General features: G+C 38.8%; 1 protein-coding gene across 1 annotated transcript in view; it reads right to left on the bottom strand.

Annotated features, from left to right (window-relative positions):
* CLVS1 (clavesin 1) overlaps nt 1-22,919 on the bottom strand; it is a 94,528-nt gene that overhangs the window by 58,436 nt on the left and 13,173 nt on the right. The window contains 1 exon segment of the mRNA XM_008492192.2: nt 7,350-7,524. Coding sequence (XP_008490414.1) covers nt 7,350-7,524 — 175 coding nt within the window.

The raw sequence follows: 22,919 nt of genomic DNA, 5'->3' as shown, positions 1-22,919 counted from the left end.
TTATCTACCTTTATTTTATATGTAAGTCAATCTTTTTCTTGCCTCCTAAAGGCATCCTTACTGGCAGCTCAGAAAGTACTGACTCTACATATCTCAACAGCTGTTGGAGACAGATAGCATGAGCATTTCCAGAATGATTCAAACTGACCTTCTTTCAATAGATACTAAGTGTTCATCATTAGCGGTGATCTTGTCTTCAGCAGTTCAACAAAGGTCTCTATAATGAAGTACATTCTAACATAGATAAAGAAATGACTAGAGAGCAGGTTTTTGAACTTTTGAGACAGCAGTCAGTGGAAAGAAATGGTCTTATTTTAATGTGCATAGGTTGGAAATGGTTTCATCTAAGTATCTGTGTAAATACAAAAACTTACATTTCATACTGGTTGGGGACTTCAAATCAAGAAAGTTGTTTTGCTACAGATGTTTGAGACAGCCCACTGAATCTTACAGCATCTGCTAAATTCTGATCTGCAGCTGTTTTTTCAGATGCTGGATGTCAGTCTCTTTTCAGTAACAGTTAAATCATTCTTACTGGGAGGCGTACTCTGTTTTCCTAATACTCCAGATATATGTTCTTGTAGCGGGAGGAGCCATTCTTGCTCCTGAAGCTCGATGAGCTGCTGGTCTCTTCCAGGACTCCAGCCACCACACAGCGCTTCCCGGGTAGAAGTGTAGCGGGAAGAGCCTTTCTTACTCCAGAGGCTCGACAAGCTGCTGGCCTCTCCATACCTCGCACCAGAGTGAGCTGAGGTCCCTTCTGTGGGTGTGTGTCCCACCTTTATTGGCCCCCTGGTCTTGCTCATGCCCAATAGGGGCCTGTCCTAATCAGGCACAGGTGGACTCACACCCACTTACTGGCAATTCGAGGCACCTGGTTTATCATGTCTCTCTACATGTTCTTTTGTAGGCATAGCAGTGGTTACACATTTAAGCTTGTCTCTATGAACATAAGCTTAAGCTTTTAACAAGTCTTTTAGGGCTTCTAAGAGACTCTAATTTGAGAAGCTACAATATGACTTTTGGACACATCAACAAAGAGGAACATCCTGCTTTTTTATTCTGAGGAAGTTGCCTGTCCTCTGGTAGGCTGCTACTAAGTAAATGGTTCTCCATCCTCAATATCTCTTTTTCTTCAGTTTCCTCACATCCTGGGAAAGATAACAACTTGACTTCATCACAAAATCCAAAATCTAAATATTTCCTTAATTTTATACTAGTCTTTAAATTCTGGACACAAACCAAGGAAAAAAAATGGCAGTCTGTCTGCACATAGGTTTATTTCTAACAGGGGAAGGGCATGAGAAATGGACTCTAAGCTACCATAAATCTGCTGATGCACACAGAGCCCCAGCCACTTACATCCCCCCCAGCACCTGCCCTGAGATAGTTTTTGTCTTTCAGATTTTCAACCTGAAAGACTGAGGAGCAGCAGCCAAACACACAAATCAATGACTTCTGAGACTTCATCTAGTCTTCCAGAGATAAACAGCTTTAGAGTGCACACTGAGGGCCATTTTACACCAGGTACTCAGTTTTTACTTATCCTTGCCCAATCCAGTGTATACCTGTGGCTGTAAATGGTTTTACCAGCCTAGCTGCTGCTACTGAGGACTTGATCTGTTCTGCCTTCAGTAGGCAATGACCCCTGTCTTTCTATTAATTCAACCTGCTATAAATACATGATGAGACATAACAGTGTCATAGGATGTTTCTACCATAGACAGACTTTTTCCTACACTACAGATTTCTACAGGAAGGCTGAGGTAGGATGTTCTTCAGAATTTTAGAGTATTCTTCAGTTTATTATAATGTATATTCTCACTTACTTCACATTTTCAAGTAGCAGCACTATTATGTTCAGAAACACTATGGGAAGACCAGTTGTATCTCACTCTTACTGCATAAGGCATCTTATAGCCTGCATCCTTCAGATGACTGCTGAAGAGCTCAGCTGGAAGCACCAAGTGAAGGAGATCACATCTACCATGGGTTTCAGAATATAAATGTCTTTAGGCAAAGAGAAAAGAGACAATTCCTAACTCCAGAGTCTGCGTTGGTGAAAGAAAGACCAGACTTGCAGGGCAGAGGGCTTGGCAAAGTCTCCAGATGTTTCAGGGCTGCCTGGGCTCTGTTCAAATCCCAATTTGACCATAACAAAGATGTTATGATACCCATTAGTCCTAGTCATGATGACCCGAACTACCATTCCATTATTTCAGCTTGCTTTCAACTTTAAAAAAGAAGTTACAACAATTAAGAAAGAAATCAAGTGCTCCACATCATTCACAATGAAATGATATACTAAGTATTTTGATTTTCCAGATGATAATTTTGGAAAAGAATTATTTCCAGATTTTTTCCAGAGAATTTTGGGAACATATTGCATTCTAATACTTCTGTTCTGAAAACATGACACTTTTCCAGGAAAAATATAATTTGCTGGAAAAATTTTATCAGTTGTAAAAGCTATTTTTGTTCACTGAGATCTGGAAAAACAAACAAAAATTTATACATTTGTCATGATGCTGAACGACACATTTATCCTTCAAGCTCTATATCCTAGTCTGCATTTTGAGCACACTTTGCATTTTAGCTCTTCCTTCTGAATTGCAGCATGAAAAATATTTGATTGTTAAGATAATGTCAAGAGACAAGTAATCTGCTACTATAATTTCACTGACATTAAATTTCTCAACCCAACATAATTACAGTAGGACAAAATCTAAAAAAAAAAAACCCAAATTAACTCATTTTAATCTATTGCTTATACTAAAGATCAAAAAAACTGCATATAATTCTAAGTAAAATGAGTTTTTCGTAATATGGTATCTCATTCCAGATTTTGAAGTGGGATAATCTCCAGTACTGGAAAACAAACCTATTAACTTGATCATCTGGTTTGATCTCAGCACTGAAGCTATTCTAGGCAAACATACCTTAGGCTATTTATTAAGAGGACCCTGTTCAAGTTTCTGTTATTTGAAGGTTTCCTTTTTTTTTCCCCTAGCAGATGAATTTTATCAATATCAGTATGTGAATAAGATTTTCCTAAGCATTATTGATTTCCTTTTTATTTCCCCGTCTTCCCAAAGATCCCAGTTTCCAATTTTCACTGGATGATTATGAACTGAACGTAACTTGAAAAAAAATGAAGAACTTAAATAGATATCCTAAAGGACATTGTTGGCCATAACTGTCATAACTTCTGTCAGTCTGTTACCAAGGAAAATCCGGGGGCAAATCCCTGCTTGCTGATCTTGTCTGTTCCCTGTTGTTATTGCTAATTGCTGCAATGATTGTTGTCCTGGTTTTGTTAAACCTCGACAGTTGTGAAATTTGAATAAAGCCCTGTTGAACCCTAAAGATCACTCCTGCAGTGATTCATCATTGTCACAAAGTAGGCATGGGGCTTTTTTTTTAAGGGTCACCATTCTCGCATACGTGCGTACAATTGCACGTTACAGAATTATGCAAGAAAAAAAAATATGGCCAGGATATATACCCTAACCATTCCATGATATTATCATTTACCTGGCTTATTTCAGCATCTTGATACAAACTTGAGGCAAGTTATCCTTTTTGTAAGGCAGCACTAATGATGCTGAAGTGCACAACTGATCTTCAGGTCAGTTTTAAATCCACCTCGCTGATTTGTGGCATAGTCCACTCAGCTGGGTCTTGGTAGTCAGTGGCCTTCTGGCTTTGTTTTCACCAAAGAAGTGGTAGGTGATATCAGACCTTGTGCTGGTGTGAAAGTTTTTGGAATATTTTTGTGTGCTGTTGGAGAAGTTGCTGCATTTACACTCAGGACTAGGTGGGGGAATTTCTGTATGTTGATATATATTTCTATATATTTCTATATTGATACAAGTGTGGATGTACTCAAACTGCAATTCATAACTCTGGTACTGGATAAGGCAGAAGCAAACAGTGGTTCTCTAGACTGATTGGTATGAGCACTCTAAAACAAAAAAATCCTTTCTGGAGGCAAAGCAACTACGTTATCTGAGCCAAACCAAGCCATCATTAAAACAAAATAAAACAAAAAAAACCCCCAAACCTGGGATTCACTGGACACCTAGGCTATGTTCACTGTTACACACACAATTCAATTAAAATTCCCATGTTTGTCAGAGGTCTTCAAACACAGTGGTCAGCAGCAAACATACTGCATACTAGAAAGGATTGAGGTAACCAGGTTTTACATGTGTTAATTGTTCCATGATTGCAACACGGGTTTCTTGCCTTTGCAATTAGACTCTGACACTTCTAAACTCTTATGGGACATGCAAGAATATCAGTCTTTGGTTAACTTAAGCCACAATTAAATACCAACCAAGGATAATTATAAGATCAATGTAACACAGAGAGAAGTTTAACTTCACAGATGAAGAGAACAGAGGGGAGAAATACGCTGTGAAAGGGAAGAGCTGTTCACATCAAAATAATAAGGATCACAATTCAAAGCTCATCAAGTTATTGGCAAAATAAATCCATTTTATATACATCTCTTTCCTCACCTTTCCATCCACATGAGAGTCTTTGCTATAATGTGTTAAAACTCAAAAGATCAGTAAGGTCCAGGAATGAGTATGGTATGAGATCAAAGTATAGAGTAGCAATTGCTCTGTGATAAAAGAGCAGAGCTCATTAATCAGAGATGGTTTAGGAGCTAAGAATACATTTGTCCCTGTACTGATGTGGCATAATGAAAATTGTCATATGTTACAAATACTTGTTAAGTGTCTGAACAACTGTTATTTAAAGTGCAGATGTTACACTGCTTTAAAGTCATTAAATAACACAACTGAGAAACAGAGTAGATGTTCTGTTCAGTTTAGTGAGCTATGTCGTGTGATGCAATATGCACAGGAATCCAAACAGAACAAAGTGCAGTATTGAGCAAAATGCACTTTCAGATATAGTGATATAATTCATACCTCATACCTGATCATTAACATGCTTTACACTATCTGGAACTGAGCATCCTATATTTTAGCAACATATTTATCTCTGCAGCCAATTCTATCCCATCTGACTAGTGCTGGTCTTGCAACAGGATGAACTAACATATGCACCTGTGTAATATTTGTTCTCTTCACTTAGTGATAACTGCATCAGCAATATGAAGGAAAGAATAAATTGAATAAACATGCAAAAAAACTTGCCAATTTGAAATAAAGAAAAAAATTTATAAGCATAAATTTAAATGCTTAAATAAACTACTGTTTATTTTGTAGAGCTCTATATTTCAAAAAGCAGTGGCCTGAGATTAACAATGCTGTGGAAAAATGGTTCAGAAATGGCATTAAAATTACTGTTGCAGACAGAGAATTTCCTGGCTCAGATACCAACATATGAACATATGGGTTTGATCCTACCTGAAACTGTGTTAGGGAATTATTTTTCTCTATTCACTTCACTAGATATGCACAGGACCTAATATGACCCAAAATCTCTTAGAAGGGAGAAGTGGGATAGCCATGCAGCCTGCCTGTCTGAGGATCTGCATGTGTGCAGTGCCTTAACTGTGAGAAACAACAAGGAACTAAAACAATGTCAATTTTTTTTCAGACATCATAGTCTCGTGAGGGCAGAACCTGACTTTTTTGCTTTCAACGACCTCCCTGCACAATATCTACTCATATTGTGACTGTCCTTTTTATATATGTAGGTCCTACCTGGATTCCAACTACATTATATCAATTTTATATTAGGATAGCAGCAGTTCTTTTAAAATAATAATAGAACATAGTCTTAATGAAGGTGCTTCGATAGTAACTGTTGGAGCCAAAAAAAAGCCACATCTAAAAAACTCCCACCAACATTGCTTGCTAAATACCTGCTTTATAAGCATGAATTACTTCAACTGGAGTGCAGCATTCACAACTCCCACAACTTGTCAAGCCCACAAGTGGTTAGAAAAGTCTAGAACACAGTAATCCAATTTGTACATTTTCGAGAGATGGTTATATTTCTCCTTATTATGGAGCAGACAACAGTAATGTGACTTTAAATGAGAACTGAAATGCCCACCCACCAAAGGGAAAGGCAGCCTTCTAAAATCGCCCAGCACAGGATGCCAGGCTAGTGGCACCATCATAAGACTAGCTTTGGGACTTCCAGGCTTTGGGACTTCCAGAAACATATTGTTTTCAACAACTACAAATAAACTGGGGGCTCCCACCAGGTAATGAGGATGTTGGAGAAGAGCCTGTGAGCAGGAGAAACTGCCTTCAAAAGGAATACATTTTTTTTCCACTGCTAAAGGCAGTGGAAAATAGATACCATATGGTGGACATTCCCCATCATTTCTCACAGTAGGCAGACAACCTGACAGTGCCATGGCCAGAAATGAGATGAGATGAAGGCTGGACTGGCCTCTTACTAGAGAACTGAAAGTGGGAAAAAAAAAAAAAAAAAAAAAAAAAAAGTATATATATATATAATCTCTGCCTTTAAATAACTAGTTACATGAAATATGTGGTGCTTAAGCAACTCAGTCTAAGACTGAAGTCAGCTCTGCTTTGAGCAGAGGGTAGGACAAGATCTCCAGAGGTCTTTCCAGCCTAAATAGTCATTGGATTATATCAAATAAGGTTGTGTCAAACTATTTTAAACCTAAAAATCCAGTCCAGGTCCAACAGCAGAGATAGTTCAAACTCTAGTGGGAAGGGCAAAAATCTCCTCTGAACACCATGGTTTATCCTCATCCTCAGTTTGCCTCATCAGACCTCAGCTGTCTTCTCACTTTCTACCATGCAACACCACATGGTTTTAGGTTGCTCCTATTTGTTTGCAAGAACCAAGTGATGTGCAGCCCCAGAGCAGCCTGAACCATAATGTAACAGGATCCTGTGTGACAAATTCAGGCCGTCAGAATGAGGCCATGACAGGGAGCTTGTCCTGCCTCTTCCTCATTTCCCTCCAACTCAAATGCATCCACATGAATGTGACAGCACTCTTCCATCTGCTAAAGGAGCTGATCTCTTCTCCTGCCACCCTCCCTTATCCTACAGATGTGATTGCATGTGGACTGCACACTCCAGGAGGCAGATGCTGCTCGATTTTAATCCCACTCAATGCTCTGATGGATTAACCCCAAATCTCTAACTGTCCTTCTTAATACTGCAGTTAACACACACATTGGTTTCACTGATTTGAAATAAAAGCAAAATGAAGTCGAAATTAAATGTTAAGTCAATCTATGCTGCAAGTGGGTGTGACACTACAGCATTCTGGATTATTTTCTCCCACCAGCTTTCACCTTACCCAGTGCCTGATGAGGCAAAAATCACCATCTGCTGCACTGAAAATCACAGGTACATGTACATCCATACACCTACCTGTAACCCTTCTATGGCCAGCTTGAGGATAGATGGTGTAAGCTTGGAGGCTTGCTTGAAGGAGAAGTTGCTCCAATCTATAATTAGAATGAAGCCATTTATCTGAAGCTCCTGATCTTCGATGAGCACTTCCAATGACAGTAGAATAGCACGAAGGATATCTATGAAGGAGTTCCTAAAGCCAAAGCAGAGGGAAAAATAAAAATCAATGGTTGCAGTTATCTTCAAATCTTAAGATAGTCAGCTTTGCTGTGGATGGGCTATGAACAAGGGGCAGGGATTTATTCTGAGAGAATTGTTCTGAAAAGACAGTGGTTTCAGAGGTGTCACCAAGTTCTCATGCTCCGAAACTCATATTCCTCTGCTTGATGTGCTAAGTCCTGCTCACTGGTGAATAAAATAAATCCTGCATTAAATCTTTCTGATTCTTCTGGCATTCCTTATAATAAATTTAAGTTACTTTGGGAAAATATTTCTCTGTGGTGAAATGAAGCAGGTTCATCTACTCATTTAAATCCCTGATCCTTTGAATATATTTTACCATTTTTTTTGTTTGAGTTTTTGTCCTCTTCTTTTCTTCATGTTATAAGGAGTAATATCAGAAAAGTAAATAAACCGGTACAATATTAATTTTGGTGGTATGGTTACTCTAGGCTCCCTGACTTCCTGCTTGAGTGGAGGGAAATATCCAAGACTTTCCACAATAAAATCTGAATGTTGCCTTATTCCTGCAAACCCCATACAATATGGAAAACAACTGCATCCATTCAAAATGGGAACTCTTTACTAATTAGCAGCTCCCAGTAGGCTGGCTGCAAGGCTTTCCTCAGATCCAGGAGAATAACTACAGACCTTGGAGGCCCCCAAGGAGACAGCAAGGGACAGAGAAAGTAATGCTGAAATGTTTTCTAAAATGGAAAAGTCTGTATGAGGATCCTGGGCCAGTTTCTACTTAGATCTCATATATTTTACAGAAGAGAGTTGGACACTTTAATTACTTATTTAATATTTACACATAATAAAGCTGAATTGGGCTCTCCTGTCATCTATCCTTCCTGTTAAGATGATTTACAAACAATAGATTACTTTAGAGAGCAAGAAGCAAGGAAATCTTCAGAAAGCAGACCTTAACCTTCTGTAAAATGAAGTTGTAACATACTGCTATTTCCTCTGCTCTATCTCTGCATAATTCTCAAATTCTGAGGGGGCCTGAGATCTATTATAGGGAATGTTCCCACCATGTTCTCCCACAGAGATTTTAACTTAATCCTTTTCTGATGTTTTCTTTAATTTAAAGCAAGCCCTCTAAGCCTACAAGAGCATTGTTTCAAATTTTACCTAAGGAAAAACCCCCTACTTTTAGTCAAAACAAATTTCTCTATCCTCAAGACCTCTGGCCCTGAATAGCAGCATCATATGATAAATTTCTATTAGAATTAAACACTGAAGTGTTTAATTCCTTCCTTTCTTTCTTTTCTTTCTTTCTTTCTTTCCTTTCCTTTCTTCTTTTCTTTCTTTCTTTCTTTCTTTCTTTCTTTCTTTCTTTCTTTCTTTCTTTTCTTTCTTTCTTTCTTTCTTTCTTTCTTTCTTTCTTTCTTTCTTTCTTCTTTCTTTCTTTCTTTCTTTCTTTCTTTCTTTCTTTCTTTCTTTCTTTCTTTCTTTCTTTCTTTTTCTCTTTCCTTCCTTCCTTCCTTCCTTCCTTCCTTCCTTCCTTCGAATCATAGAATCATAGAATTGGCTGGGTTGGAAGGGACCTCAGAGATCATCGAGTCCAACCCTTGAATCACCATTGCGGTTGCTAGACCATGGCACTGAGTGCCACATCCAGTCTCTTTTTAAATATCTCCAGGGACGGAGAATCCACTACTTCCCTGGGCAGCCCATTCCTTCCTTCCTTCCTTCCTTCCTTCCTTCCTTCCTTCCTTCCTTCCTTCCTTCCTTCCTTCCTTCCTTCCTTCCTTCCTTCCTTCCTTCCTTCCTTCCTTCCTTCCTTCCTTCCTCCTTCCTTCCTTCCTTCCTTCCTTCCTTCCTTCCTTCCTTCCTTCCTTCCTTCCTTCCTTCCTTCCTTCCCTTCTTCCTTTTTTTAACAGGTTTTGAGTAGAAATGTACATTCCTTCTCTAAGGACATGGCCCTTCAAAAAGTTTCTGAACTGTGTCTCTCTTGCTGAGCTACAATCTTCTCTGAAGTACAGTTGCTGAGGCAACTTGCAATGCATAGAACTTATTTGTTATTGAACTTTGCTACTGCTGAATACAAGGCCGCTCTTCCCTCATTTGCAGTAACAGGTCAACCTTGACCTTTTCAAATTCTGCTGTGCTAAGCAGACAAATAGGAGTACATTCCTTAGCAACATAAGGTTGGCTTGGCATCTGACATTTATTTTTAGTCTAAATTTATTAAAAAAACTCTGATATGGGTAATGACTTTCAAACAACATCATCAAATTACTAGACCTTTGGTGATGAAAGAAGAAATTGCACCATATCTACTTAATATATCCTACACTACTCTACCCCAACATCCCTATTCAGGGGGATCAGTTTTCCACAAGAACTGCACTGTGAAAGGTCCCAGAATTGTGCAGTGGCTCAGAAAATAGATGCAGCCTTCTTCACTCTCTTATTGGCACTAACAGAGAATAATATGGATGGGCTTTCTGGTTAGACTGGGGGAGATGGACTCATTGAGAGTTTGATTTAACTCCACATTTGTAAAATGTAAAATGAGTGAAATACTTGTTACTGTGGGTGTGAAAAATAGGGCAACACTGGGCACACTGTGTTGAGAAAATGTTTCATCTTCCTTTTGTGGAAAGCCATCTTTTTTTTCCTTAATGAAACATTCAAACTCACATTTATCATCCTGATACCTCTGACGCTTTAAAAGGCTGTGCAATGATTTCTGTAGGACTGTATGGAAATGGTACATACAAGGCATCTTCTGTAATCCACTTAAATTCTAAATCCCAATCAAGTATTTCATTTGACTGAGTGCAAAGTCTTCCTCTCTGACCCTATGCTAAGGAATTTGAATCTTTGTTAGGGTACCTAAATAAATTGCCAGGCTATCAAGCAAATACTCCCCAGTATTTCCCTGTACTTGAAGTAGAAACTATTTGCCTGGGACATATGACAATTTTTCTCATTGTGCAAGTAATCTGCTTATCCCTTTCCCAGACCCCCCCATTCCTCTATGTATTTTCAGTTTTAAGAGATGGTGTAAGAAGTAACTCAAAGTGAACACAAAGACCTTTTTCAGATGAGTACAAGGAGCTATGAAAGCAGAGCACAAGTCCTCCAGGAGGGCTGGTTGCTGTCACACTGGTGTGTGATTGCAGAGCCTGGGTAGAAATCAGAGTGCCACTTGAGGTTGAAGTCCTCTGCTCCCTAATCTTGAGGCTTGGAGTCAGCTGTGCGACTGATTTGCATCCAACTAATTTTCTATTCATGAACACAGAACCCCTTTCTATTAGCCCATCTCTTTTGTTCCTCTGCTTAATGTTCCCTTCCCTCCTCCAACCCTCCTTCCCATAAGTTTAACCCTTTCACACACAAAAAAAGGGAAATAAATTACTATTACACAAAGGGAAATGCACAAGATGCTATAAGGATTCAGCATGGATCCTACTGAAGAGAGCCACTAATGAGTTGCAAAAGCTTTGCACAAGCCACAGGAAGACAAAAAGGAGGAGGGAGGGGAGAGGGTCTGTTTGTCTTGGCTGAATGGAAAGGTACCACAAAAGAGGCTCTTCAAGTATCCTTTGGAAAGTGGGAAGTTAACCCAACAGAAGCCAGTGATAAGGAACAATAACGTAAAACAAAAATGACGATGGTTTAGCTGAGGGATTTGGTGGGGAGATTAGCCAAAGGCATAACTTGACAATAAATAAGAAGAAATTACTTAATTATAAGGAGGCGTAAGCAGACTGTGAGAGAATCAAAAGGCTCAGTGGAGTACCAGGGTGCAATGGGAACAATTAAAGGGGATAAAGACATTTCAAGGAAATTAAATGATCTATTTGCATGTTTGAAGAGATATGTGGATAATAGAGCTGAGGTACTGTCAGAAAATAAGGGGTCAAAAAGACATGCTGCAAGAAAGTGATGTGTTTTGGAGAAGATAGCATCAGTATAGGCTTTTGACATAACAACCCTCAGTTCAGCACAGGGTCTGTTTTAGGCATGCTAGTGAAATTAATTGGATTATTCAGATGGCTAAAAGTATGAATGTACAGAAGTACTGGCAGCTGAAGCCATTAAAGATTGTCTGGTAGTAAGCAAAACCAAACTGTCACTAAAAACCCTGACTGTCCCACAAGGCATCAAGCTAACAAAGTTTGGACCAGTGTTGCTATCCTGGCAGCTGCAGACAAGTCAGTTTCTCTCCTGTAGTACTTCAAAGGTGGCTTAGCTAAATGCACATGCAAAGGGATTTTTTTTTTTACTTGTTAAAAAAGTCCTGAGATACCAAACCAATTAATTTATCACCTTTCATATGTAACAAAGAACTGTACATGTAACTACACCATCATACTTAACATAAACTAACTTAAAGCTAAGCAACATAAAAGTGGTTTCACTGAGTCTGTTTGAACACCTGAGAAGAGGGTACAGTGCACCTCAGGAAAAACTACAGCCACAGGTGACTAACATTGTAAAGCTGCAAAGTTGGCATAGAGACAAATCATGTAGGAGACCACATCTTTCTTTTTTCCTTCTCCACACAGTAAAACACCAAGAGAGAGTAGAAATGTGCTCTTAGCTTCTCATGGTGGGAGAGCTGTCACTGCCCTGAAAGGATTCCCACTGGGAGTAATGTGCAGAAGAGGAAGTGGAGAAAAGGGCCAGGGAAGCATTCTCAGATTGTCCCAAATTAGTTGAGCTAGCTGAAGCTGTAAGTAAAAGCTTAGAAAGGGAGACATGAACAACACAGATCTGTGCTGACAGGGAAAGGAGAACCCATGAAAAAGCATTTTGAATTGTTCCCACACACAGCCACGGTATGGTGTTCATGAGAAACCCTCAGAATCCAGTCAACATTGGGTTTTGAACCAGTGTTCATAAACCATATGAAGTAATTTATTTGAGCAGGTTAAATTCTCCTTTCTGCTCCAGAAGTATTGATAAGAAAGCCCTAGTTTATGATATTTGCTCTTAAAAAAACCCCTGGGTTTCTTTAATGTATTTACTTTAGAGTTTTAAAACTTAACTCTGCTGTAAAAAGGCACTGGAAATTACTGACATACAGTCCTTGAGGATTCATGTCTTGACTCAAACTCATGATCATGGGTAGCCACCCTGCCTCTCTGGCATCAGAGGGAAACAGCAGCCCCTCCAACTACTGCAAGACCTTTCAGTGAGGATGAGCCTCACATGAACACTGCACAATGCCAAGCAGCTCTTGGCTGAAAAAAAATCAGAAAGAAAGACTGCATAAGGAAGATGAACAGCCAAAAAGAGGAGCTCACAGCTGATTTAAGCACTGAAAATGGATGTTTGTCTCATCTGCCTTAGGTCTGACTACATGCACAGAAATTAGCAAGGCTTGTCTGTGAAACCCATAGAGAAAATGGGCTGCATTCACAGCAAATGTTCACAACAAATATTTTTGAGCAGCCATGGGGAACTTTTTGCACAGAACAATTCCAAGCTATTTAAACTTCCTGGCTGCAAAAATATGAACAATTCATTGGCACAAAAACTGGACAAATTCTTACACAACAACATGAGATTTTATCTGATTTTGTATGGTCCCAACACCTTCTTTTTCATGCCAAAGTGAACTTACAGATTTTTTAAATTTCTATGTAGAACCAAAATATATAGAGATATAACTCCTACTGAGTAAAGCTTTGCCTTAAGTTAGTGTCATTGCTCCAAAGTACTCTTCTGTCACATCCGGTGTAGCTATCTTTGGTTGTTTTAGTATGTCAGCTTCAGACAGGCACCTCTCCTGTTTTGTAATGAAAAGATAGCAAGTTTTTCCCCACAGCATCTGTGTGAGTCTATAAATAAAATTCCCAAGCAACTTTACATTCAGGATAACAGACTGGATTGCTAAGTGTGCTGAGCTTTTTTTGTAGGGTAATGGTTAGTAGACTAAGATGAAACTGAGCTGTATTTAAGAATATTAATATTAGAAATTATTACTAAATTTATCAATTTAACTACTTAGCTTATAATTGAATGGTGGCCAGTCACCCACAGACACCTGGCTGGCTTTGAATTCCTGTAGGAATGAGATGGAGCCTCTGCTATTGCCAGTGAAAGGGAAATAAATGTACCAGTAGCTGAAAGAATCTGTCATGGTTTTTTCTTTTATCATGCAAAAAATGCCTCTCAATGGCTTTCTTAAAGATATAAATATATTCCCCATTATATATTTCTGCTGAAAGTCCTTCTATATACAAGCATTATGATTTTTTTTTGCCATCACTTTCCACTTCAGTTGAACTCCATGGCAACCAATAGCCCCTGAATTTACACACTCCGCATTCAGCTCAGTGTTACGAATCTCCTCCTACATAAACTCATTCATACTGTGGGCACTAAATGGATGATTTGTCCCTGATGTTAAAGTGGCAGTGCAAGAACCTCTTTTTATGTGTAATTCGACTGGAAACCAGGGACCTTTGCAGTCCTTGTGCTCGGGGAGGAAGAATAGGGGTGGTGGGGCTCTTTCAGCCCCTAGTAGGACCAGCTTCCACCAGAGACCTACAAAGGGGAATGAGAAGATGATATCTGCTCCCTCTTGCCTCAGCTCAGGGATGTCCCACACTATCTAAGAGGATATTGGTCCAGAATAAAGCATAAAATTGTTACACTACCTGAGAGCTTTAAAAAAAAATAAAAATCCCTCTCTGAGGTCTCCAGAAACTTGTTTCTCAAATGGAGCAGTCAGCCGACTGTAACCCATAACAGCACAAGTTTGGTGACTGCTAAGGAGTCCAGTTGGGTGCAGGAGGGTGGCCAATTGCTTGAGTGGGCTCCAGGCAGAGAGCATTCACCACAGTGCAGGGTGAAACTCTCAGGAGCAGTGTGCTGCTTTGCTTTGCAGTCTACTGATGAAAGAAAAAGCCAGAATTGAAACTGAGATGAGATGTGACTACACCTCAGTATGTGTGCAGATGACACCAAGTTGGGTGGGAGTGTTGATCTGCCTGAGAATAGAAAGGTTCTACAAAGGAACCTGTAGAACCAGAGGGGCTGGATTGGTGGACCAAGGCCAGTTGTTTGAGATTCAACAAGCCCAAGTGCTGGCTCCTGCACTTGAGTCTTGCCAACCCCAAACAATGCTACAGGCTTGGAGAAGAGTGACTGAAAAGCTGTCCAGAGGAAAAGGACCTAGGGGTGTTGATTGACAGCTGTCTGAATATGAGGCAGCAGTGTGGTCAAATAGGTTGATGTCATCCTGGCTTGTATCAGGAATGATGTGACCAGCAGGACAAGGTAAGTGGTCACCCCCTTGTACTCATCACTGGTGAGGCTGCACATTGAATACTGTGTTAGGTTTTGGGCCCCTCACTACAGGAAAGACACTGAGGTGCTGGAGTGTGTCCAAAGAAAGTCAATGATGCTGGTGAAGGGTCTAGAGCACAAGCCTTATGAGGATCATCTGAGGGAACTCAGTGAAATCAAGGCTGAGGGGAGACCTCATCAGTCTCTACAACTAGTGGAAAGTAGGTTGTAGTGGGGTGGGTGTTGGTCTCTCCTTTCAAATAGCAAGAGATAGGATGAGAGGAAATGGCCTCAATTTGCAACAGGGGAGGCTTTTTCCAACCCACATTATTTTATGACTTTTCCTCTGACTGTGGATTTGCCTTATTCCTTCAGGAGGCAGCATTTCTGAGCTGGTGATTTTCTTCCATTTTAATACCCAGAGCAATGTCATGCTTTCATACTGAAATTTTCTCTGCTGAGAAGGAAAAAGGGACAATTGTGGGAAGTGTGTTATGATAAAGTCCTACTCTACCAAACCTAAATGAAACCAATAAATCAATAGTAGAGTCACTGCAGTAATGTGCTTGGATAATCCCAAATGCAATACCCCTCACGAAGAACATGGGGAAGATGGACAAAGAATACATTATAGCAGAAGCACATTCAGGGAGGGTGGTTTTGGGTTAGTAGTCTCCCCTGTTAGAAGTTTAGGAGATGACACATAGGAAGAGACTGATGGTCCCAGCTCGGGATATTGTTTGAAAGGATACTGTTCAGTGTCCCACCTGTTGTGTTCAGTGGTGTGAACTGTTCCCCCAAAGCACAACTGTGGTAATAATGAACAAAAGGAATGCTGGTACATCAATGGTTTATGGTTAGAAGCATCAGGATTGATGATCTCTGTTGTTTTATTTTACTCTGTGTGTTTGCACAGGCTTTTCTTATTCCCTCTTGACACTACAATCCATCCTTGCATCACACTAAGCTATTTACTCAATTTCTTGAACCATTGAGTTCCACAAGTTAATTTTTCACTACAGAAAGGGAAAGGATTTTCTCTTGAACATTGTGAAGCTACTTTTTAATCACAGAAACCAATTATACAGCTTATTTGTCCTGTTATTAGAAGATACAAATGGCATGGCCAGTTCAATCTCCCTGCTGTCATGTTTTCTCTGTGTGATTCTACTGCGTCTCCTCTAACAGTATCTCCCACACATCACTACATCTTCAGCATCTTTCCATTTGAGACAGCCCTGGACTTTTTGCTCCTTCCTGATGCAATTACCTCACTTGTTAATAATGCTAATTGCAGTTGGAACTAGACAATCTTCAAGGTCCCTTCCGACCCTAGCCATTCTATGATTATAATTAACTCCCTGGGGGATTTTTTAGGTTTTTTTTGTTTGTTTCGGTTTCTTTTGTTGGTATTCTGGGTTTTTTGTTTGTTCGTTGTTTCTTGGGTTGTTTTGGGGTTTTGTGGTGGTTTTTTTTTTTTTTGGTTGGTTGCTTGGTTTTGGTGTTTTTTGGACAGTTATTGTTTTACTTCCTCTTCTTTTTTGAGGCTATACAATGCAAAATTAATTCAGTATTCAAGGTCAGTTTAGAATATTGGCATATGTACGAAAATACCCTATAATTTACTATTTATTCTCCATTTCATTCTTAATGCAGCCTAACATCTAATTAATTTTTCTGACCACCACCGCACAGTAAGTACCCATGTTGTCCATAATGACCTAATGTTTTTCTTAAAAGGTTAGAAGAAGTTTAAAACCCAGAAGAAATTGCATAAAGTTAAGTGAGGATATAAGGTCTGCATTCAAGATGTAGCCACATACTAAAATCTAACAAGTTCTTGCACTGCACTTAGGTTTATTTGCATAATAAGTGCTGCCTTTCTAGGTCATTCTAGAATTTTCCCTCAATTTTTGCTAGTCTTCACTAACCTACACAACTTTCCATTTATTTTTGTCACACTACTATTACCTTACCTGCCACAAGGATATTAATGCTGAGCATTCTTCTGATAATTTTTCTACTTACAAATTCTACTTTCTGCATGAAGTATCGGGGCCACTTCCATATGCAAGACAAGAATTCACCTGTATATTTATTTATATTTATTAACTTTTCTGAAAAGACTTTAGTACAAACTTCACAGGAAGATTTTTTTTATTAGCTAACTAAATGATGTATTTACATATATTATCTTAGACAATTCCAGTGGTCCCTTTCATTGCAATCCATCATTCTTACAAGAGCCCCCAGCAATGACTAGAAGAAATAGTAAAGTTAAAATAACTGCTTACCAATGCACATATTCTAAGAGTGCTGAGTTCAGAACCACAGAAGTTGGATTGTTGTTTGTGGATAATCAAACAGCACTTGGTTACTCATCTAACACCCTAGAAAGCTTTGATAAATGTAGCAGAATCCCTGGAAGTTTATGAAATTCACTTTTCTCTATCTCTGTTAGAAAGTTTAATTGTTTGGCTAAGAAACAGACTACTTCTGTGTGGCTGAAATTACAGTAATGAATTTTCAGCTGGTAATAGAAAACTGACAATGGACCCAAAAGGTATGCATGAAGTCACCTCTCTCCTTCTAGTACCTAGTCTGAAATCTCTAAGAAGTCTGACCTCTAAGGTCAGAGGACAAATCTGGTCCTTCTGAATTTCAGATTTTTAGAGCCAAATAGTGTATAATCAGTGTACTTGATAGATGAAAGTCAAAACTTGCCCGTGAAAGCAGCCCATGCTTTCAAAAATCCTCTGCTGAAGGGTTCTTTTTTACGGTGTGAGGAATTATGGAAGGTACATTTGATTCTACAGGCTTAAAAAAAAAAAAAGTCATAAAAATCATAGGAAAACTGGAAAATTGAATGAGTTCAGATTGTGAGAGGCAGACTCCATCAGGCTCAAGAAATGACAGTCCATCAAGCAGGATGAGAAGAGCTAAGCAGATCCTGGTGAAAAGCCACAGTAAACTCAGACTGAGTTATGGGTAGAGCTCCATGCATGAAATTTCAGACACTGTGCATGAAGGTCACAGCTGCACAGTTATATGTCACTAACAAAAGCATAAAATGAAGAAGAAAAATGCAACATCCTGGTGGATTTTATGAAGTCAGTGCAACATTTTCTTTGGTCTTGGTGAAGTGAATGTGCACACAGACTGTTGCAGACTTCAGCAGGAGCATGTCCACAAATTTTTCACAGAAAGAAGGTGGAAAATGTCCTAAGTATCTTCATTGGCAAGATCATCATGGGGAAGGGATGTATATGTCCACATAAACATTTATAAAGTAGTTTCCGGATCACCAGATGGTATAAGGATATCCAGAGAGACCATGTTTTATTTTCCCTTTTCAGGAGTAATTAAAGAGAAAAACAGTACAGGTACTGCCAGTGAGCAGCAGTGCCACTGAACAAAGACACAATCTGCAAAGAAAACAATCAGAAATATCACAGTCTCTAGAATTACAACCCCACAGCAGTAAAAACTGCATTTTAACTATCATAAAATGGAGGGTGACATAAAAATGAAGATTTTATTAAAAAGCTTGGAGAAGCTCAACTGTCTGGCTTTGGCTATAATAGGGTTTTACTAAAACAGCAAGAACAGACTGATGAAGCCATGTGGGGTGCCATCACCAAAGAGAAAAAAGCAAAGCTGAATCTCTTCAGAGATATCATGTAAGAGGTTATCAAGACATGAGAAGAAGCACAAAAAAATAGAAATGCAAGTATATCTTAGTGAATACCTGTAATGGGTATTAAATAAAGCAAAGAAGCATATTCCTATGTTTATGCTTATGCCTGTGCTTAAATCTGGGTAGCAAAAGTGTAAGACACTGAAAAAATGTAGAAAAGTGGTGTCAGTCAGAAAAAGGGTTATAATTTATTTTTGTTGGATCCCCTCAGGACCAATAAAAGACAGAAATGAAAATATTGTAATGATTTGTTGTATCAAATGAAAAGGTGTGTCAAGTATTATTTTTTAAAAAAAATTCTCCCACTCAAATGATGGGCAACTTCGATAGAGCTGACAAGATGGAGGGGATTGATGTTATTGGTTTAGAAATGATCATTGGGAAACTCAAAAGAGATGCTATAAAGATTCACAAGACAGTAAACTACAAAAAAATTAACTTCAGATCTCTTCAGAAACAGCAATGAAGGAAATTTTCTGTAATGATTCCACCAAACAAGGCAGAAGCGCCAGGAAAAAATTAACCTGCATAGATTTATGAAATAGAGAAGACTGTTAGAAGCTTACGGGATCATGATGCTGCCAGCCACAAAGAAACTGCTTTGCAGATACTCTGAAAAGGATATGCAGTGCTGTGAAGCTCAAGAAAATGAAGCAGTTTTCACCCTAGACACTTTCAAGTAGATCATATTTCAAGTAACATAGCTGAAGAAAGTGGAGGCATTAATAACAACCACGATTCCCCCTAAGAGAGAAGTGGTTTTTTTCCAGACATCCACTGAAAGTGTAAATGAGAGATATCTGTAGAAAACTCCAGAGAGAAAACATGATGCAATCTATCCAGCAGTGGGGAGTCTGCTCAAATGTTAGCAGCAGAATTACAGAATCACAGAATGTTAAGAGTTGGAAGAGACCTCTGGAGATCATCTAGTCCAACCCCCCTGCCAGCTGCAGATGTTAAAGCATAGGTTGAATTAGAAAAAGGTAGGTTTTCCTACTCACGTTTTCCAGGTTTGCCTCAGACTTCACTGGGTATTAGACCTCCCATGTGGAAAACACCTTACAGAAGTTGCTTTGGGGGAGATGGATTCCACTGATACATGACTTCCCAATATGTCAAGTAACAGAAGACTGATAAGTGAGTGAATTTTATAAGCAGCCAGCAGAAAACAAAAGCTATGGAAGAAACCATCAATCTGGATCATATAAAAATGAAAAAAAAACAAACCCTAAGAAAGTAGTGTTGAATTTAAATTAAAAAAATGACAATTGCTTCTGTAATGACTTCAGAGAGTGAGGTGATTGCTCGTTTTGAAGGAGAATTGCTGAATAAAGAAATGAGCATTCCCAGCTCTTGCTGTGTGTCACTTCCAGAGTATTTTTGCATGGATGACAGCAATGGAGCAAAAGATGTCAGCCAAAAGGATAAAAATGTAGTGGAACAGAGCGACCAGGTGCCTCTGATCATCAAGAAGTGGGTGTGAGCCGCTATCAACTCCACCTGTGCCCAGCCAGGGCAGGGCCCCTATGGAGCATGAGCAAGACCAGGGGGCCAATAAAGGTGGGACACACACCCACAGAAGGCAGCTCAGCTCACTCTGGTGCGAGGCATGGAGAGGCCAGCAGCTCGTCGAGCCTCTGGAGCAAGAAAGGCTCTTCCCGCTACACTTCTACCCTGGAAGCGCTGTGTGGTGGCTGGAGTCCTGGAAGAGACCAGCAGCTCGTCGAGCTTCAGGAGCAAGAATGGCTCCTCCCGCTACATAAAAATCTTTTTGTGTGGATTTATGTAGACTAAGGAGAGTGAGAGGAACAAAAATTGTTCAGATCCAGAGATCGCTACAACCATCAGATGCTTTGCAAGAGAGCAAGTGAGCTTTGCTTGGATGCACGAGGTTTCTTTGACAAAACAGTCCTTTCTCCTTTGGCATTTGTTTTGCTGGTTGTTTTTTTGTTGTTGTTTTTGGGTTTTTTGTTTTTTGGTGTGTTTTTTTTTGTTGTTTTTTGTCAGTTTTTGTTTGGTTGTTTGGTTTTTTGACTGATTGTTTTGTGTATTTCAATACCTTAAAGTTCCAAAATGCAGTTTTCTGAGAGAACTGCAAGACAAAGGGAAACACAGTGAGCCAGAAGGACTCCCTGCACCACACAAACCAAGAGAACATTTTTCCAAATCATCAACCTGAACAAATTAATGGGGCTGGCCCAGCTCATTTAGAAACAGTGTTTGGACTGGCTTTCTAAAAACAGGTGAGGTTAACTATGGAACAAAAGTATTAAAATGTAGGTTGCAAATTGGAAATTATGTACTAAGTCATTGCATTCACAGAAAATGAAGTACTCAAAAATTATGAAATACTAGTCTTAGAATTTTAACATATATTTAGACTTTTGCTTTTTTAAGCATGATTTCATACACCATAATCACAAAGCAAAAATCTAAATCTATTTTAAAATTCTAAGACTAGTATACTTCATAATTTCTTTTTTTTAAAAAAAAAGAATGAACAATCTACCTGAAGCATTTAATCAATGCTTTCCTTGTATTTCATTATCAGGATTTGAAACCCTAAATGTCTGTAATAAACTGTGCCTTTTGGCTAAGATCTAGCAGCATTAAGGCTTTTTTTCTGGATGGGAAGGGATGGATCTTCCTGTCACATATTGACAGCAGTGATGTGTGGTTACTGATAAAGATGAGATCCCAAAGAAGGCAGAAGTAGGACTGTGGAGCCTTGCATCGAATATGTGGCAATGGTGAAAGAAAACACAGGCAACTATCCTCTATTTCCATGAATCCAGTACAAATTTTTGTTACATGCTAGTTCCCAGTATGGTACAGATTAGTTTCAGAATTGCAGAGTGGTCTTTGTCTTGGAATAATAATGTTATGTTATTATTTTGGCAGAATATAAAGTTTTCTTAGAAATTTCAAATGGAAAAAGAAATTAAGTGGATTATTAATTGTTATGATTGTGTTGAGTTGAAAATAGAATTTTGTGTGTATTGCAATGCTGAGAATTCTGAAAGAAAAGTTTCATTAATTATTACACAAGTTCTTAGAAATGTCCTTTAAATCATTCTAACCTCTTTATGGTACATTATGCCTCCTGTCAATGACTGGTTCAGAGTTTCCTGTTTCTGGAGGAAAGAGCTGTGTTCTAGGGCTCCTAGAAACTCCTAGAAACTGCACACTGTACATTAATAATGCAGTGTTTTATACTTTCTGTTTGAATTGGGTTTGATTGTGAAGCTAATGTAATTAATTTGGGTTTTTTCACACTTCTAGTAAGAATTCTCACATAATCCATACAGAGAACAGCTGATGATTGAAGTCACTAATCTACTCTACTCATTCAATTATAAATTATTGCTCGTGGAAAAACATATGTAGCAACTAGGTACAAAAAGTAATAGTCAAAATTTTTGTGCTTTTAAACTCAATGCACAATGATATCCTACCAGACCCCTTCGAAGAAGGCAGCTCTGGAACCAGTGAGCTGGAATAACCAGGATCTTTACTGCAAACACAAGCAGTAGTGAACACTTCAGTGGTGATACAGATAGCAGGGATGCTCTGTTTTGTCAGGCAAAAGAGGCAGAAAAAGGATCAGCAGATATTGTAACAGCAGGTCTAGTTATGTGGTCTTGAGAAAAATGCCAGAAGGAAAACGTCAATGTTAGAGGTGAATATGAAAGTCTTGAAGAAATAAATCATCACTTTTTCTTTACTTCCTCTTCTGGGAACAGGTGCATGCAGTCATTGGTAGAAGCTTGTTCACATAGAAACACCTGAGTTTTTAACCTATTCCTTCCAATAAAAAAAGAAAACTTTATAAAAACAGGAAGTCACAATTAATTTTCCTTGATATATAACTGGTTTGATGACTAGAAAGTAAAGAATTGAGTATTACTCTGTATGTATTATGCTTTATTGGCATAGCTGCCCCTTCAAGTCTTTTTAAAATGTAGCACAGCTTACTTTTCAGGAGATGGCACCTTCACTGTAACAGGGAAGATACAGTCTTTGGACTATAAAGCATACAAAAGCTATAATTTGGTATATGGGATGGCTTGTTAAAATTGCTAGGTTTGTTAGTACTACACTGGACATTCTTTTTTCTCTGTTACTCTCTCCCAGTTTAGAGTGTATTGAAAAGGGAAAATTAGGCAGGGACCATCCATTCCTATAGATCTAAGTGGTGACTTATGACACACTTGCAACAACATCAGAATTCATTTGCTTAAAAGCAACTCAAGTACACACTCCTCTTTACTCTAGCCAAAGCTTTGATTTCATAAAAGTGTTGCTAAAAAGGCCTTATGGCAATATCAGAGAAAAGCCACAAGTGACCAAGTCTTTGCAAAATTAATCCAAATATTCTGCATTTAGTTTTACTCCACAAAAACACACAAAAAGCA

This window comes from Calypte anna, chromosome 2, assembly GCF_003957555.1.
Source record: "Calypte anna isolate BGI_N300 chromosome 2, bCalAnn1_v1.p, whole genome shotgun sequence".
Classification (NCBI taxonomy): Eukaryota; Metazoa; Chordata; class Aves; order Apodiformes; family Trochilidae; genus Calypte; species Calypte anna.
Note: the sequence above shows the minus strand (reverse complement) of the source record. Positions and strands in the feature narration are given on the sequence as shown.